The 18,441-nt window shown below is 30.8% G+C and overlaps 2 protein-coding genes across 10 annotated transcripts in view; one reads left to right on the top strand and one right to left on the bottom strand.

Annotated features, from left to right (window-relative positions):
- Positions 1-2,317: 2,317 nt before the first annotated feature.
- LOC134707841 (transmembrane protein 169-like) lies at positions 2,318-10,698 on the bottom strand. Its single transcript, XM_063567928.1, has 2 exons — positions 10,658-10,698; positions 2,318-6,255 (listed from the first exon to the last, which is right to left on the bottom strand). The coding sequence occupies exon 2, from the start codon at positions 6,189-6,191 to the stop codon at positions 5,550-5,552; it is 642 nt and encodes a 213-aa protein (XP_063423998.1). The 5' UTR covers positions 6,192-6,255; positions 10,658-10,698; the 3' UTR covers positions 2,318-5,549.
- LOC134707840 (TBC1 domain family member 5-like) overlaps positions 6,249-18,441 on the top strand; it is a 42,122-nt gene continuing 29,929 nt past the window's right edge. For 5 of the 9 annotated variants that reach the window (XM_063567925.1, XM_063567927.1, XM_063567918.1 and 2 more), the window contains exons 1-4: positions 10,958-11,145; positions 15,799-15,941; positions 16,535-16,670; positions 18,080-18,188. In XM_063567925.1, coding sequence (XP_063423995.1) covers positions 15,815-15,941; positions 16,535-16,670; positions 18,080-18,188 — 372 coding nt within the window. In that variant the 5' untranslated portion in view covers positions 10,958-11,145; positions 15,799-15,814. Of the gene's footprint in view, positions 6,375-10,767; positions 10,872-10,957; positions 11,146-15,798; positions 15,942-16,534; positions 16,671-18,079; positions 18,189-18,441 lie in introns of those variants that run through there. The other 4 variants (XM_063567923.1, XM_063567922.1, XM_063567921.1 and 1 more) reach the window with 4 other exon arrangements.

Below are 18,441 nucleotides of genomic sequence, written 5' to 3'. Positions count from 1 at the left end.
CAGATGCAAGGCATCATGCACCTTTAAGCATTTTTTTCAAGATCATAAGTCAACTATTTGTTGATAAAATTTGAATTAAAACAGCTTCCTGATACCTGTAGTTTGTTTAACCTGCCTAGTCAATATAATATGAAAAAGACTTTTTCTGATTTTGTCTTCTGATGACCTCACTAAATACAATATAACGCATTTGGGTACTGTAAATTCTGAAATTATTGCTTTTGATAGAAAACAAAATAAGATGTATGACTTCTATTTATTTATATTGCAGTATATAATGAAAAGCAAACAGATGAATATTGCACATATGCATGAGTATGTAAAAAGCAAAGAATTTAGATCTAATAAAATGTACTAAAATATATTTGTAAACACTAAAAAATATAAAGAAATATAAAAAAAGAGTATAAAACTAAATCATTTGTGACTCTAAAAACATCATCCTTAACTACAGTTTTATTGATTAGCATAGCTAGAAGAAAGGTTGGACTAATATCTTGAACAAGATTGAACTCATATTCTAAGGGAGCTACCATTTGATTTTTATGGGGGGGGGGGGGCTAGGATGAAAAATTTTGTCGTGCATTTTTTTTAGCTGTAATCTCTGTCCTGCCTTTTTATTTTTCACTCTGTTCTGTCTTTTTTTTACCTAAATTGTCGTCCTGACTTTTTTTTTTGCAAGTGCCTAATCCTGCATTTTTTTTTACTCAAAACTCCTGTCCTGCCTTTAATTTTTAAATTTCATCCTACCCCCCCATAAAAATCAAATGGTAGCTCCCTAATAACATGCCAGAGGAAATATAAATTAGGCAGGCTTTAGTTCAATCTTCATACTTTACTTGCATCTATTCATGTTAAATTTAAAATAAGCATTTTTACTGAATACATGTATTCATTTAATTTTGTGAGTACCAATTTTTGTGGATTGAGGGAAACTTGCAGATTCATGGATATTCAACTTTATGGTTTGGCAAAGTCTACATACATTTCTTTAGAAAATTTGACATTTGTTGAACATTCTAATTCATGGATAACTAAATCCAATAACATTGGTATCCAATACATATAAATGAATCTTGTAAATAAAATACAGTTTTGACAACATGAATTTACTTGACCTGTTAAAGCTATACATTACAGAGAAAATTTCTTTGAAACATGACATGAATCTGATATTGATGCAAACGCCAATATCATATGGTCCATCAAACAAATAGCAAGTAATCAGATATATCAACACTGAAATGACAACATTAAATAAAACTCTTAGCTTTATAATGGATGCAGAAAAAGCTTTTTATTTAAGTACATGATAAAAGGTTCTTCCATCTTAGATCAAAGATATCTTTCACCAGAAAGTCAGAACAAAAACATGTTTTCCGTTTAGTTGACAATCAGAAGGTAATATAAAACTTGGATGTTTAACCATTAGTTTGTTTATCTTCAGTTATCTAAAAATGTTTAACTGTATTTTAATACTGAAATGCTGTACTAAAAAAAAGTGATGAGACTTTAGGAACATGTCAAAATTTTGTGAACGAAATGACAAATTTATATTCCTTCCTCTTGTATGACAAGTTATAAAAGCTCTAATCTTATTTAAACAACAGTGGTATAAATGAAATAATGTTCAATGAACCGATTTTTTTAGCACTTAAATATGGACTTATATAAGTATACAATCTATTGTCTATAATCTAACTATCTGGTTAAATCTGATAATGAAGTCATACTGTAAATTCAGTATAAATGAGTGCATTTATTATTGCGAATCCTCCTCAAAGATGTAAAATCTATTAAAGTAATTGGAATGAAAAATGTTTTAAGAAGGCAAATAGCCAATCATGTTATAAATGCTATAGTAGTTTTTTTATCATTGCAAATCCAACACTGTGTTATTAATTTTACATTTATAAAAACATCACAATAATTTTGAATTTATTGTACAAAAAATGTATAATGAAGGTTTTGTACAAATAGTGATTCTGTGTTACAATGTATATGATTTTAAAGACACATGGTTCTGGTATCTGAGTATTTATATATGTATAAGACTATAAGTGAAATAGGACTCACCTACTCTTGTAATCTTTGTACAGTTTAAAGGCAAATGCATGTATAAAAAGATTGATAGCCATGGACTAGATCCAAACGCTGAAAGTTGTGTATAACTTTGTATAACTGTCTGGAGGTTTATGACAAATTGAAAATTCTTTCTTAAAGAAATAGGCAAACGAAACAATAATTCAAACTCATTCTGATGGTATATTTAAATGTTCTTTGCTCCGAACATATATTTATAAAGTATGCAACAAACTCATTTGGGTCATTTTAAATCCATCATCTTAAATTTTAAACATTAATTCAGGCCTCTTTCTTTTTGAATTATTCTAAAACATAAGAATCTAGTGACACAAATACTAGTATGTCGGATAGATATGTAATGCTTAAAACAGTGGACAAAGTTGTAAAAATTCAGATCTAATTCAAAAGTCATAAAAAATAAATAAATAGAGAATGTGTCCATGAGACACAGATGATGCCCTGGCTTGCATATAATGTTAAAATGGCACAGACCGCAAGAACTGTTAAAGTGACACTACCCCAAGTTGTACTCAGTTGTGAATAGGATTCATAACTTTTAGTAGAGGCAAACTTAAGTGAGAGAAAGGAAATGAAAAATTCAGCATTTTTTCCATTTGTAAAGGGACATAACTCTTGCCAGTAAAAGTGATGCCACCAAAATTCACACTTTATCTGTGTTTTGTGGTAATAATCAAATACATTAAACTAATTTAAGAGTCCGCAGTAATTTTGGACTAACAAAAAATAAATTAAGACAAACTTTATAAATTTTGCTTAAAATGTACCTCGACAATGCATGTAAATATTTTAAATGCAAAAATTCAGTTGTAAAACTTAAAACTCATCTAGATCTATATAATTTAAAGCAGTCATTATATATGTTTCAGTATCATAGTGTATACCTTAACCAAGTTTATTATTACATGTACATGTACTATTATATCATATGAGGAAATGAATGCAAAACAAAAATTGTTAGGTTTCATCATGGATTTGTACCTTACTATACAAATCCTTAGTCTTATAATAAATAATTTAGACAGAATGATCCTGAATGCTACATTTACCCTGAGATATAATATCAGGCACTTAAATACATGTATTTACATATACACTGACTCTGTGTACTGTATGAATAGAGATCAATGAGAAAAAAAAACCACAACAGAAGTATACAAAATTGCAACGGTTTAGCTTACACAGCTACACTTGCTGACAATTAATAAACATTACAACTAAAAACATCAAATAGACATGCATACAACAGGAAGAGTATCTTGTCAATATTGATTCAATTGAAAAATTGTATTTACTCATTTTAGGGATCAATAAATACTCCATTACATATTTTGTTAATATAACCTTAGAGGGGCACTAGCTACGAGATATATAAAATATCCAACATATATTTTTTTTTGCTCAATCATTAATGAAATGGAAATAGTGAAATAATAATTCGCTTTTAGTAGCCAGAACGGTTCCATTTTGTCAAAATAAGCAAAATAACATTGATTAAGAATTATTCACTTGCAAGTGAATAATTCGACCTCATTTATATTCGTATTCATGTAAACTTCAATTTAACCCCTTAACTTTAGATTGATATCATAACACGTAAATTGTATGTGTATAGTTATTTAAAGGAAAAGAATGTCAATATTGAAAGTGAAACAAAGGTATATCATTTGATTGACTGATGATTTGATCCACAAAAAATCATTCTTATTCAGGTAAAAACGATTATAAACACTTATTTTTCATCTATAATATGAAATTAAATAGACCTAGAATAATCTAACAGCACGAGTTTGCTTAATCTTTTGATATCTATATTTATGTTTACATCGCTTTTATGGTCATCGGATGACTTTAGAGGTCAACTCGATAATTAATTAGATGGCATTTAGACTAAAATACACAAAACAAAACTATGTAGTTTCATGCCAGTGCCCTGTAAATTGTTTATTTTAGACTTTTAATAATTTGTATAAATGTTTTGCATTGTTATAAATCAAATATGTGAATTTGATTAAAATCGGTGAATATGAATTTGACAGCTAGTGCCCTTTTAAATTCAGCCTATTTTTTTGTTTTAAAACTTTCAAATCTTATTTATGAGACAACTTTGCAACTAGCAGAGCTAAAGGACTAATCCAAGTTAGTATGATTAATTGCATATGTCTCTATTGAATGATATGTATGTGTAGTTTTGATGTACCTTTGTTGTTTTGTTTTAAAAAAACCTACATTTTTCATACATTAAACAGACAACTCAACAAATGCACCAATGGAACAATAGTACAAATATACATGTATTCATCTTAAACAAATAACTGACATCAAATGAAGATTACTTAGACTGTCTAAATGGTCGATGGTTTTTAACATATCTTTCCAGAAATAAACAATACATTGCATAAATAAGGTCTTCATATAAGGGTCACTTGTACTATTGTATATTGAATTTGGATTAAAAAGGCACTCTTTTGAAAAATACTGATGATGTTTACTGGTAATGTATTTTGTTTTCTGTTGAAATTTTTTTTTATGATATTCCATAGAGGTAAAATTAAGTTGGCAAAAAAAAAACCAAGATAAAAAAAATAATAACAAACACAAAACACAAGTTTTGTGATTTGCTTGAAATTTCTAATTTTCAAGTTTTAGTGTGCATATAAAAATGAGAATGGAAATGGGGAATGTGTCAAAGAGACAACAACCCTACCATAGAGCAGACAACAGCTGAAGGCCACCAATGGGGGTTCAATGCAACGAGAATACATTTGTAGACTATGTTTTCAAAAATAAAACAAGCCCATTGCTACAGTACAGTATCAAATTCATTAACATGAATACACAAAATCATAATTTCAAAGAAATATCACAACACATTGAATCTTAAAAAAAAGAAGCTTAATTTAGGTTAGAGTCTGCATGGAAGACATTTGTCTGCAGATTTTATATTTAAATGGCACATACATGTAATGGTAGGAAAAATAGCAAAGTTTATGTTATCAATTTATGCAGTGTTATGCACGCAAACTTCAGTGATTGAACAGTTAAAAAAAACCAAGTTGCATACAAATTATCAATAAACAAAATTGATGTTGTAATAACATAAAAATGTATTTATCCTATTAAAGATACTATGACCCAAGTCTAAGCTAAGTCAAACTGGTTTCTTGAGAGTGGTTTCAAAATAAAGTCTTATTATAAAAATCTATACCCATTAAGAATCTGACATGTAAAAGCTACTTTACGTTTATAGATTCAATGCCTCAATGGCATCAAGAAATTTACGTTGCTAGCATGACTAATGCATTACACCTCATCCTATAAATAAAGATTATCATTATTTTAAATTGTATTTTCCAACTTTAAGTTATTTTTTTCAAATATTGTTGGATTAATCTGATCTGCAGTGGATTTACATTTATATGTATAACAACCATTAACAATAACAGCTAAGTTCTAATTGGAAGATTTTCTAATTCAGCATCATCGTTCAATGATATCATCTCATATGGCGAACACTGAGAGAGACCCATCTTGTCACAAAGCCAGCCATAAAATCCTTTATCAAAATCTACAATTTCAGTCCTCCAAGATCTATAGTACCATGAAATTTGTTTGAAGGCCGCAAAAATGGCAATAGCAAGTGATGTAAATCCAACGGTGAAAGGAAACGTCAATATAAGAAGTGGACAAATTGTCACTTTATGCCAAACTGTTTTTTCTTCACTGAAATATAGGTATAAATTGTACCATGTCCATGCACCATAATAGAAAGATACACAAAGTGATGAAATCAAGGCACAGGGCAAATACAATACTGACAAAAATATGATGTGTGGTCCCTTTCTTAATCCACAACACCCTTCTTTTTCATCTTCTCTCATGGTGTCATGAACTTCTGATTCTTCTATTTGTATTTCGTCCTCTTCAGAAATTTTCTCCTCAGTTCTTGTAAATTTAATGATGTGATCTTTTTTCCTCCTTGGTACTTTATCTGATTTATCTATTACAATTACAGTGTTTTCTGCATCTTCTACTTCTGAAATTTCAGGATCTGCAGGAGTTATCTGCTCCTCCTTTTTATCTTCCATACCAAAACTACCATTATATAATCTTTGGTTAGTCTGTACTGTACTCTTCCACTTTTTCAGTGATCTGAAATTAAAAAAACCAGGATTTGTTGTTATTGGAAGAAGCTGAAGTACTCGAGGGAAGTACCGGACTCCTTGGTGGCAACAGAAAATCCAGAGAGATATCTGCAGTTTGATCTCCAGGTGAATGATAACAATAATCAACATACAATGTACTGACAGATTGGACAATCTCTTTTAAATTGCCTTAATGATGTCTGATGTAACATTTCATGTTTAAATAGTAACTCATAAAAAGATGTTGCAATAAATATTCAACAATATCAGTTTATAAAATTTTTGAGGTGAAATACATTGTATCTCAGGGTGAACAGGTTTTTGAACAATGTGAATAATTACTACAGGGTGCAAACAAGATTCAGGGGTATCAGCTGGTTCATTCAATACCAAAACACATTTGCACCCTATAGGTTTGCCTCCTGGGTTGGTAGAATTATAGGAATTTCTTTTTTACATGTATATATAATATGTATAATATTAATTTTTTTATTTCATGAATTACATGTTAAAAATCAGAATTTTTTAAATAAAATATTTTTCTGAATACATGATTAGAAATAATTATTAATTTCTTTAAGATTACATTGTACTTTTAACTGGTGTTTGCAAAGTAATTTGGTATTATTGTTATTTTTTGATGTAAAGTAAAAAATGTAATAGGTAAGATTTAGAAGCTTGCTGGGTACCACAATGAAGATTTAAAAAAATTATAAAGATAATTATTTTACAGCATATGACATGCAGTGGCGGATCCAGAACTTGACCTAAGTTGGGGGGGGGGGGGGGGGGGGGGGGGGGGGGGGGGGGGGGGGGGGGTGCTCCAGTCATGCTTCAGTGATTCCCTATATAATCAACTTTTCTACGAAGGGGGGCCCAGCACCCCAGGGCCCCCCATCGATCCACCTATGACATGTACATGTATGACGAGTTTGAAAGCCATTTGGATTCTTCTGTCTCTCTTTTACAAGTCTTTGAGATGAATGACAGTTTTAGATCATCATGACATTATTCCTTTTTTTATATATAAGTTCACTTACATGTACTTAAGCATCATATTAACCAGCTGCTCCACAGGGCACAGCTTTATACGACTGCAGAGGTTGAACCCTGAACTGTTGGGGTAAGTATGGACACAACATTGATACAGCTCTAAATTTGGATTGTGATTAAAAAGTTGACACTGGTCTAATGAACTTAAAAAATGTTGTTTTTTTCCTTTTGAGCAATAGGTCTAAGGACACAGTTATCGTCCTTTGGTTTCCATTGTCTACCAATATAGTCCCTAGTGTAAACAGTGTATAACTTGCATGTTTTATTTGATAGTCACTTTCCCAATTTATTTCTTGATATTAAATGCATGAAATATTAAGAAGAGGGATGTATTTGTTAAAAAAAAATGGGTGCTGAATCTTTATGTTAAGTAGTGATTTGGTCCAGTTCAAAAAGGTCAAATTTTATCACGTCTGAAGCCGTCAAACTGAATTTTACACCCCCTTAACACAGAATTGTCAATATTTTGTGTTAGAGCTGGTAGAAGTTTCTATAATTTTAATATTATTTGTATCACTGGTAGTACACTACACTGTAAAAATCTTTTTGAGAAAGAACAGGTGCGATTTTTTAAATTTGAATTTATTGTCTAAAAGAAATGCACTTAAAAAAAACTGTGTTCTCGGGCCAATACACTATGCTGTTGAATATAAATCCATCAAAAAAATGTTTGAAGAAAAGTTCTTCTTCATTTCTAAAATTGGAAAATATTCATAGTTAGAATTAATATTAACTAACAGTAACTTGTAACAATATATTTACTACTGCAAGACAATCATTTCTTAATACATATAATTTTCAAGCAGTGTAAGGGAGGTAATCAAGTTATCAAACATACATGTGTATATATATAACACTGAGTGTTCTTTAAATTTCAATTGGAATACCTCCCTTTGACTGCCTTTAAATTGTCTGAATTGTCCCAAAAAAAATCTGGAAATGGGTTCATTCTTTTTTAAATAACCGTGAAGCAGTAATCAACATCAACAACACAAAAGGAGAACTATTTAAAACACATACAGGATTACCACAAGGTTCAGTCTTATCCCCTATTTTGTTCAACATCTTTATAGGAGATATTTTTCAAACCGTTCTGGCACAGAAATGTAAATTTGCAGATGATGCAACCATATGGCACACAGGTGAGGACATCAATATTCTACAACAAGATCTTCAAACAGATATTGACAAGGTGAATGAATGGAGCAACAAATGGAGGATGAAATTGAGTGTAGAAAAAACAGAATATTGTATTTTCAGTAAAAGTATACAAAATACTACATCCGTTCTACTTAAGCTTGGTAATGGAACTTTAAAACACAACAACAATCCTAAAATTCTTGGAGTTACACTTGACCAAAAACTGACTTTCAATACTCATATAGATAATGTACTGAAAACAGCAAAAAGATCATTAGGTATAATTAGAGAAATTAAGGGTATTGCTAATATTCCAACAAAAAGACTAATAGAAATTTACCAAAGTCTTGTTTGTTCAACCATCACATATGCAAGCTGTGTTTGGCAGATTGGAAATTCAACAAACCTACACAAGTTGGATGAGGTTCAAAGACATGGCCTTGCCTTATGCCTTAATATGCCTTCAACTTCCAGCCTTGAAGTTCTTCAGATAATTGGTGGAGTCTTACCTTCAGAACTGAGAAGAGAAGAAATAGCAATTAGAGAATTGGCAAAAATTACCTCATCTTTTACAACAGTCCCAATTAAGAAAAAGCTAGAAAACTGGAAAACAGAATCTAATCGGGAAACTTACATCTCTCCAATTGGAAAAATGATACTACAGGCAGATGATATGAAGAAGGAAACATCAATTGAAGTAAATAATATTGAACAGCAACATGAATGTTGTGGCATGTGTGCAATTAGAAGGGCACGGGAGTACTGGACCACATTGGGAAGTTCCAAAACAAGAACCAGTGAACCAACCATTGAAGGACAAAGACTTATAAAACAACAATTAGAAGAACTTCCTCCAAATACAACAGTGGCATTCACAGATGGCTCATGCATGGGAAATCCTGGGCCTTGTGGTGCAGGAGCCATTATATACAATAATGCAGAGGAGGAAACAATACAGTACCCTGTATCAAACAGAGGATCAATACTACTAGCAGAGCTAGTAGCCATTAAACTTGTGCTGGAAAAAATAGACAATTATAATTACCGCAATGTTAAACAACTTAACATATACTCTGATAGCCAATCCGCAATAGGCATTATAACCTTAAATTGGAAATCAGAAAACTATCACAAAACCATACAAGAAATCAAAAACAGGAAAATAAAATTGGAACAAAAGGGTTTTAGTATCAACATCATTTGGACACCGGGGCACTCTGATATAGAGGGAAATGAACAGGCTGACCGTCTGGCAAAAGCAGCGGCAAAAGAGGCAGATAATAGGGAGGAAATGTCTTCAATCACGACAAAACAAGACATCAAACAAGCGGCGAGAACATCAGTCATTAAAAAATGGAAGACACAATGGGAATCTAGTGAGGTTGGGAGAAGATTTTTTAATCATCACCCAGATGCATCAAAAAGAATCGAACTCGACTTCCCATCAAAAAAACACTTCAATATACTAAACAGTCTCAGATCAGGATACTCCAAACTAAAGGGGTATCAACATTTCATTAACAGACATGTAGAAGACAACAAATGTACTAGCGGAGAAATAGAATCTGTAGAACATTTTTTATTATCTTGTGACAATTTCAGTTTGGATAGAGAAAAACTCTGTCAGTCAATATATTTCAAAACAGGAACACTTAATCTAGATCTAGAAGAATTACTTAACACCGAAGCCAGTGCAGACATACAATATGCAGTTTCCGAGTTTATAGACGATACTCGAAGATTTGATCATTTGTTTTTATAAATCAGTATCAACAGCACCTACCTAAATTAAAGTGAAAGTACAAAGAGAAAATACAAACGTGATTAATGTATTCAAACGCGCAAGTGACCAAAGTACATATGAGAAAATCAGTGTCAAGATGACGCATACTAAAGACTAAAGACTGTCCCCAAAAAAACCTTGTTTTGTTTTTTCCCTTTTTTGCTCCTAATTGCTTAATGATTTCAGCTACCCCCCCCCCCCCCGACGGGTCTTCCGAAAATGACCCGATTGCACTAAATCATCGACATTTCTCCATTTGGACTTTTTCTTTGAAGGTATCTGAGAGTGGGATCTGCACGTCTGCAGAGACTGAGAGAGTTTTTCAGAAAATCGACCTATTTCTGGATTTTTGGGTATCAGGGCAACCCAAGAAGCTCGTGTGTAAAATTTTAAAAAACATAGCTATGTTTTACTTTCTACCATATAGTCATACTTCACAAAGGAGTGTAGTTTTTGATTTCGCTGCCGGTAAATCTAAAAATAAATCAATGTCAAATTTTATCTTACCTTAATCTGTCGAATCTGCTGCGTTTCAAGCGTTCAAGTGGCTTAGTGTGTGCACGTTGTAATTTCCGGTGTAAACATTGAGAAGAAAAAAAGTAATGTAATATTTTTTTTTGTAGAAAAAAATGCCTCTTGTAGTTCGTGTAAGATTCAACTTCTATTTTTATATGATTTAATTATATAAGAAGACACTTAAACGCTTACTGTTGTCAAAATATTTTCTTGCAGACGCCCCAATTTCGGAAAATGTCCACATGACAAATCATGTGATCTTCAAAATATCAATCTTTTCCATAATTTTATTTCAATAAATGTCACCGGCTGGATGAGTCAGTTATTATCATAAGAGGAAGATAAAATAAGTATTATCATTAAGTTCGGGGAGATCTGAAAACTGCATTTGAGGCGAAAATTCAGGTACGGTACATCTAAAAATTTAATGCTTATCATCAAAGTCAAAAATAATTAAAACATAGGTAAATGTATTCAAAATCAGTTTTAGGGCTCAGAATTGACACAAAATATGTTAAAGAATTACTGTCATACTGAATCAAAATAAGCTGTTCAATTTCCCCCAGATTTTTATATAAAACGTGCATGCCACCTAATCTTATGCATCTCATTTGCAATCTTTTTATCTATATATATTTGAAATTTATAAGCTACATATAAAAAGATAGATAACTTGCTTAATATCTATTTTTTTTTTTAAATATCTCATGTGAATGATCCAATCTAGGTGTTATGCAAATGTTATAGGGGGCATTTAAAACAAAAGCAATATTTATTATAAAATACATACAAAATCATAGTATAAACAACAATCATGATACTTTATAATATACAGTATAATATAATCTCAGTGACAGACATTGCAATAGATATAAATTAAAACAATAGAATTCATGAAGACCTTAAGGTGTTGTATAGCTGTTAATTTTCATGCCATTTGAAGGGTATCTTGCAGATAGTTGAATTCTCATTGGCAAGCATACCACATTTTCTTTATTGTACATGTATACCAATTTATGTGTAAGTACAGTCCAGCGATGCAGCTCTGGTTCACATCATCATTATCATTGAAGATTTATAAAAATTGAACTCATGATAAGATGTCCAACGTGACCCGTCGTCAAATGACAACTAGTATCACACAGAACAATGCATTAATAAAACCTGTATAATAATATATAAAATTTAGAATGGAAATGAGGAACTTGTCAAAGAGCTGCCAAAGATCGATCAAAGAGCAAAAAAAAGCCAAAGGCCATCAAATGATTTCCATGCAGCAAGAAAATCTCGCACCGGTTCACAGCATAAAGGTCACTTTATGTGTATTGTGCACATGTAATAAAAGTGATGCCAATTATTTACCCAAGATTGAATTCGCAAGTGATCAACAGATTTACTATCAGTGAAGGTTGAGACCTAAACATGTACAAAAATTGTAACTCCAAGAGAATAGTTACATAAAAAAATGCAAAAGAATTACTTAAAATTCAAAATTCAAGCCCATTATGATTTTATTTTTGGGATGAGAAATATGAGGACATAAAATGAACTCTTTGTTAACCCATATCATCACTAGAAGTCTTGGTTAATTGATTAAAACTAATTTAGAGAATTTTAAGGTAAAATTTGTACAGTTTAGGTTTTTAAAGATTAAGCACACAAAATCCTGTCTGCAGTTGTACATGTATATAGTGTGTTTGCTGATATTTGATGTATTTTCTAGATTAAATGTCCGTATCCATGTTGTCAAACCTACGTGTACATGTAAGTACAAAAAAATGAACATGGGGATCATTCTTTATTAGGATATTTATTAATTGTTTAGTTTTTTACGTTGTACACTGAATTCAATCCTCAAAAATCTAACTAATTGATACCCCACTATAGATAGTAAAAGTACTTTTACAACAAACATTGATATACCACATCTTCTGATTTCTTTATCACAAATTTGAAAATATTGCGCAGATGTAGAAATACATAAAACAAAATGATGCATAGAAGCAACATATTTGAATTTTTTAAGATCTTATTTAAATTGAATCAGAAAGTCTGAAACAAATTGTATAAGTACCAATTTAAATTGAATAATAAAAATCTTGTATCAAACAGACATTGATCATGTGAGACAGTTTCTGTGAAAATTGCATTAAAACCCAGCTGTTAACAATAGTTACATTACATGTATTTGTATTGTGATCATATCTGTGACAATGTTTCTTTGCAGAATTTATTAACACTTAGTGTTCCCTTAACTTTCAGTAAATTAAATATGTTCTGCTCAATTTGATTTTGCACAATTTTGTGATGTCATCCATACATTTTTAAAGACTGTCTTTTAAGGAAATTGCTTTTATGTCTGATGTGTCTGGATTTATGAATAATGCGATAATAGGAGGACCCTTTTAACTATATTTTTTAATTTATTTTAATGCAAATCAAAATCCAAGATGACACAGTCTGCCACTGTGTTAGCCTAGATAGACTAAATTAAAGCTAACAGACAGAAAATAGTGGGTTGAACATATTTTTACATATACATATACTAAGCTGGGAGTATATATAAGAAATGGACACACACAAATATTAACTTATTTATAATATTATGGTCCATTCTAAAACTTGGCACACCTGTAGCCAGGGGGGTTCATGTTCCAATGAACCCCCTTGAAAACAAATAAGCACTGTTAAAGTCAACGTTCTGTTCAAAATGTGACTGTTATAGTCGAGTTTGTGAGTCCAAATACCCCACCCCCCCCTTGGAAATTCCCGGCTACGGGCCTGCTTGTGATTAAGCATGTGTTTATATCTTTATAGAGTAGGGGACCATAGTGTAGCCCTTGGCTAGCAAAGATACATGTGTTTAGTGCTGACAAATTTTGTTGAATATCTTAAATTAACATCACTGCTACCACAAACTTCACAGAACACATCATCTTTAAAATAGCACCATTCATTTTGTGGGAAATTAAAATATTAGACAGTAATTCATATTTAAATTTGAAGAATGTTGTCATTATAAGTAATGTCACCAAAGAAAAATTGCCATAATAGGAATTTAAATACTTGTACACAAGAGCTTCTGTACAGCTTCTTTTAAAAAACATTGATATTTCTTCATCCATACATACATGGATTATTGTGCTCTTTTGAAAGGCTTTGCTGAATAAAAAATGAATAAAATGTGAATCTATGTCATGGCAATATGTAAATGCTGTCAACATACTTGCCAACTTTTCAAAATGCCCATGGGGGTTTTGCATGCAATATGGCTATCATAGTCCTAAAAAATCTTTAAGGGGGCCTGAAAATACATTTTAATGTTGTTTTTTTTGGCTTCTTTATACTTTACGAAGCCTAAAATCATTGTAAAGTAATTGTTTTGTTTAAATTGTGGACCAAATTGCTCTTTCAAAATTTCAATTTGGGAGCCTCCATGGGGGAAATCCCCTGCAAATAGTGACAGTTGGCAAGAATTTGTCAACTTGATCACAAGTGCCAGATGAACATGCCAGGCTTATTGGGACTATGTTTTCTATAATCTCATTGGAATCGGAATTTTAAATGTCAACTACATGTTCTGCATATTTAGAAAAAAATGTGTATTTTAACCTAATTCAATACCAGAAAGGGCCATAAACGTATCTAGTTGGTGGAGTTTTATTTTCGCTTTCTTTTTTACACCTTCTATCAGTTAAACAGAAAGATAAATAAAAAGGAACATTTAAGACCTTTATTTTTACAGATATAAAAGTACTTTCCAATGTAACTGAATGGTGCTGGATATCTCTAATCCATTAATTTCTATGGTAATTGACATATAATTTGATGAAAGAGATTATGATATGTTTCATTTTAATTCCCAGGTGTAGATTCATGGTCGACATGATGATAGAATTGATTTCACATATAAATTTAATCATTGCTACAAATCATTGCATTTGTGGTTGATTACCTGTTGTTTTCCCAGAGTATTAAATGTACCCAGTTTTTTTGTTCCTATGTCATTTTGTTCTTTTGTTTCTCTTCATGTTTAGTATGTCCAAATAAATCTTAGGGCTTGGGATTGAATTAATAAAGTATTAAATTAAATAAAAAAGACAGGTATGAATATTGATGATGATATTTTAATTCAACATTGTAATGACATATTTAAATTAACAAGTTTAGCAAAATACTGTAAGATTAACATTATTATTATAATAGTAATGTTTTTTAAGAGATTCAATGTAGGTATCAACCATAGTTTTATTGAGAAGTATTTTGCAATATATACATATAGCTGTGTTTTGAATGGTAGAATTTTCTACAACAGACATATTGAACTACTTAATTATAAGAAAAGAAGATGTGGTATGATTGCCAATGAGACAACTCTCCACAAGAGACCAAAATGACACAGAAATTAACAACTATAGGTCACCATAGGCATACGACCTTCTACAATAAGCAAAGCCCATATGGCACAGTCAACTATAAAAGGCCGGAAATGACAATGAAAAACAATTCAAACAAGAAAACTTAAATGGCCTATAATTTATGTACAAAAATGAAAAAAAGTTAATATTTATCTATTACTCCTTAGTTTATTTACCCAGATAGGATTTTTCATACAAAACTTCTTCAAACTTTTCATTTGAGGAGATTGAATATATTGTTCACAATTAAAATTTCATTAATGTTTATTTGAAAATCAATAAATTAGTATTGAGATCCTGACCATCAGCAATCATTAGCATCATTAGTATGGATACAGTCCCATTTATAGAAAGATAACAGTCGAATCAATATAGTTAAGTTCTTGTCATCAAGTTTATAGCAATCATGTGCAAGTTATAAAAATTGATTAGTCAAGGTGAGCTTTAACATATTAGTGTGAATTGGAAATAGAATGCAGTGGTTTTTTTAATTTGTTTTCTCCCTTTTCAAAAGTTAATGTTATTTTAATTAAAGTTTTCTGAACCTAGAAAAAGAACATAAGTCTATCATATTGGAGAGTGAATTTTTAACACTTTCATATTGTTACATGTATTATTATCTGTTGTATTTTTATTTTAGACAATGACTTACAACAATGATTAGCAGGATACGTTCAGCTAGTTTGAAATCCAAACTGGAGAATTCTACCTTGTCTAAACCAAGACCATCTAAGGAGGACATTATAAGTACCATTGATGGATTTAGTGGCAATGCTGAGAACGGTAATTATAAAAAAGAAGAAGTGATATGATTGCCAGTGAGACAACTCTCCACAAGAGACCAAATGACACAGAAATTCACATCTATAGGTTACCGTATGGCCTTCAACAATAACGCAAAACCCTCAATGGTAATTCATTTTTATGTCTTGCTGTGGATTCATGATTATTCATTAGATACCAATTTCGTTGGTAAATGTTAATTCTATACAGTTTAAACCATTATCACTACTGGAACCTAGATCAAGTCTTATGAAAATATTTTATTTTTTTTTAAATCTCTATGACATGAGTTTCATAATCAGTTGCTCTCAACTCCTATTATTCTTATAATATGTGGTTTAAATATTGACACTATTTTACATAAATAGTATAAATTTTAGATCCAAAAAATAACCTAAAACTTTCATACATACCATACTTGAAAACTGATTAAATATTATTAGAATACTAAAAGGTACCCAGTATATTAATAAAAGGGAGATAATCAATTAAACTTAATTAATTCATTGAACTAACTTACAATTCAATGAAAGCTTGTGAAGCAATTTCTACTGACTAAAATTACAGTTGCAAGTGTATGATTTTTTTTACAGGAGAATCATCAGCTCCTGAGATGACAGAGGACAATAACAACTTGACAAGACACAGCAGTAAAGACAGCGTCAACTCTGACTCATGGGAAATACCTGACATGAAACCAATTGGTGCTAGCTATACAAATGCTTACAGGTACTTATTTTTACCTGATATTTAACCTATTGGTGCTAGTATTAAAGTTATACAAATGCTTACAGGTTGTTATTAACTGATATGAAACCAATTGGTGCTAGTTATACAAATGCATTTAAGAAGTTATTATTCAAGAATTGAATGCTCTTTTTTGTAAATTTATTGGGGTGTAAAAGCGTTGATCGAAGTACATTTTGTATGAAGCGCTTCATACTTAAAATGTGTGCACAGTCAACACTTTTACCACCCTATAAAGTTACAAAACAAAGCATTCAATACTTATAATTACATTTTCACCTGTAGGATCATGAAAACACGCCTTTTATCAAGTTTTTATTTCATTTACCTGTGCACTTTATTGTGGGACCTCGTGTCATCATGAATAAAAAGTTGCATTGTGTAACACAATTGATTAAGGAATATCACGAGATTGCTAGTTAGCCAATCAGAATAACGTATTATAATGAAATATACATCTAATGTAATTATTACCTGATATTTAACAAATTGGTGCTAGTTATACAAATACATACAGGTAGTTAAAATTTTCTGATATTAAACTGATTGGTGCTAGTTTTATAAATGCATATAAGAAGTTATTATTACTTGATATTTAACAAATTGGTGCTAGATATACAAATACATACAGGTAATTATAATTATCTGATATTAAACCGATTGGTGCTTGTTGTACAAAGGCATACAGGTAATTAGTTAATCCTTATGATATTTTATTAAATTTTCAGTTTCATTGGTAATGAAAGATTTTGAATATTCATCAAGGATTGGCATTATTCTATTGCACTATGTTTTATTGCTAGGCAGAGCAAAATTATAGCAATATTTGAGATAAGCACTCATTTAGTGAATAGTTTCGATGTATGAGATACACTAATGAGGGGGTTAGACTGATTTGAGATTTCTAATTTACACCAAGATATTCTGATGTATGCAAAGGGAGAGGTTTGAATAATTTTGGAGTGGGGTCTTTCAGCAATTTGATTTTGGTTTTTAGTAAATCTTGATAATTAAAGATTATCATTGATTATCTCAACAAGATTGATTTTCTCACTTGAGCTTGTACAGCGAAAGTGAGAAAAGCAATCGAGTTGAGATGACCAATGATAATCTGTTTATTGCTATTTTACCTATGACGACGTTGTCAATTTCAATATCAATTTCGTTAGCATTGCCATGTGGCCTTCTTAGTTTCAAGTGATAATTTTTCCATCTCAAGCGCGAAGCATGATATGAAAATTATCACAAAAAAAGATCAAAGGAAAAATGCACAAAATAGCAATAAATGCAGGATAAACAACTACATTTTTGAATATATCTGTATGTAAATGAAGGAATATAATTTTCATGCATTAATTACACTGATAAATCAATATTATGTAATTTTTTAGCACAGAATGGGAGAAGTTATACGCAAAACCAAATTACAGAAGGTTGTTAAAACATTATGCAATGCATGGGTATTTGAGAAGCAGCAGATTTCGCAGTGTCAGCTGGAAGGTAGGTCATTTTGAAGACACAAAAACTGTTTGGTTGTCTATATTTTTATAATATATTATATTTTTGTTTCAGCTTTTATTTGTTAAACATTTTGATAAACACTTTAAAGTATTTTTTATATTTAAAAACAAAAAAGATTGTTTCTATTTTCTTTTTCACAAAGTTAATATATCAGCTCTTGGTAATGAAATGAAATGAAAAATATCCTGCTGTTTAGAATATTGGTTTCCTGATAAAACACTAACTTAATTCA

Source organism: Mytilus trossulus, chromosome 2, assembly GCF_036588685.1.
Source record: "Mytilus trossulus isolate FHL-02 chromosome 2, PNRI_Mtr1.1.1.hap1, whole genome shotgun sequence".
In the NCBI taxonomy this organism is placed as follows: Eukaryota; Metazoa; Mollusca; class Bivalvia; order Mytilida; family Mytilidae; genus Mytilus; species Mytilus trossulus.
Note: the sequence above shows the minus strand (reverse complement) of the source record. Positions and strands in the feature narration are given on the sequence as shown.

What these genes read in the sequence shown, in the direction of transcription:
- LOC134707841 (XM_063567928.1), bottom strand. Translation starts at nt 6,191, where the DNA reads ATGGAAGATAAAAAGGAGGAGCAGATAACTCCTGCAGATCCTGAAATT.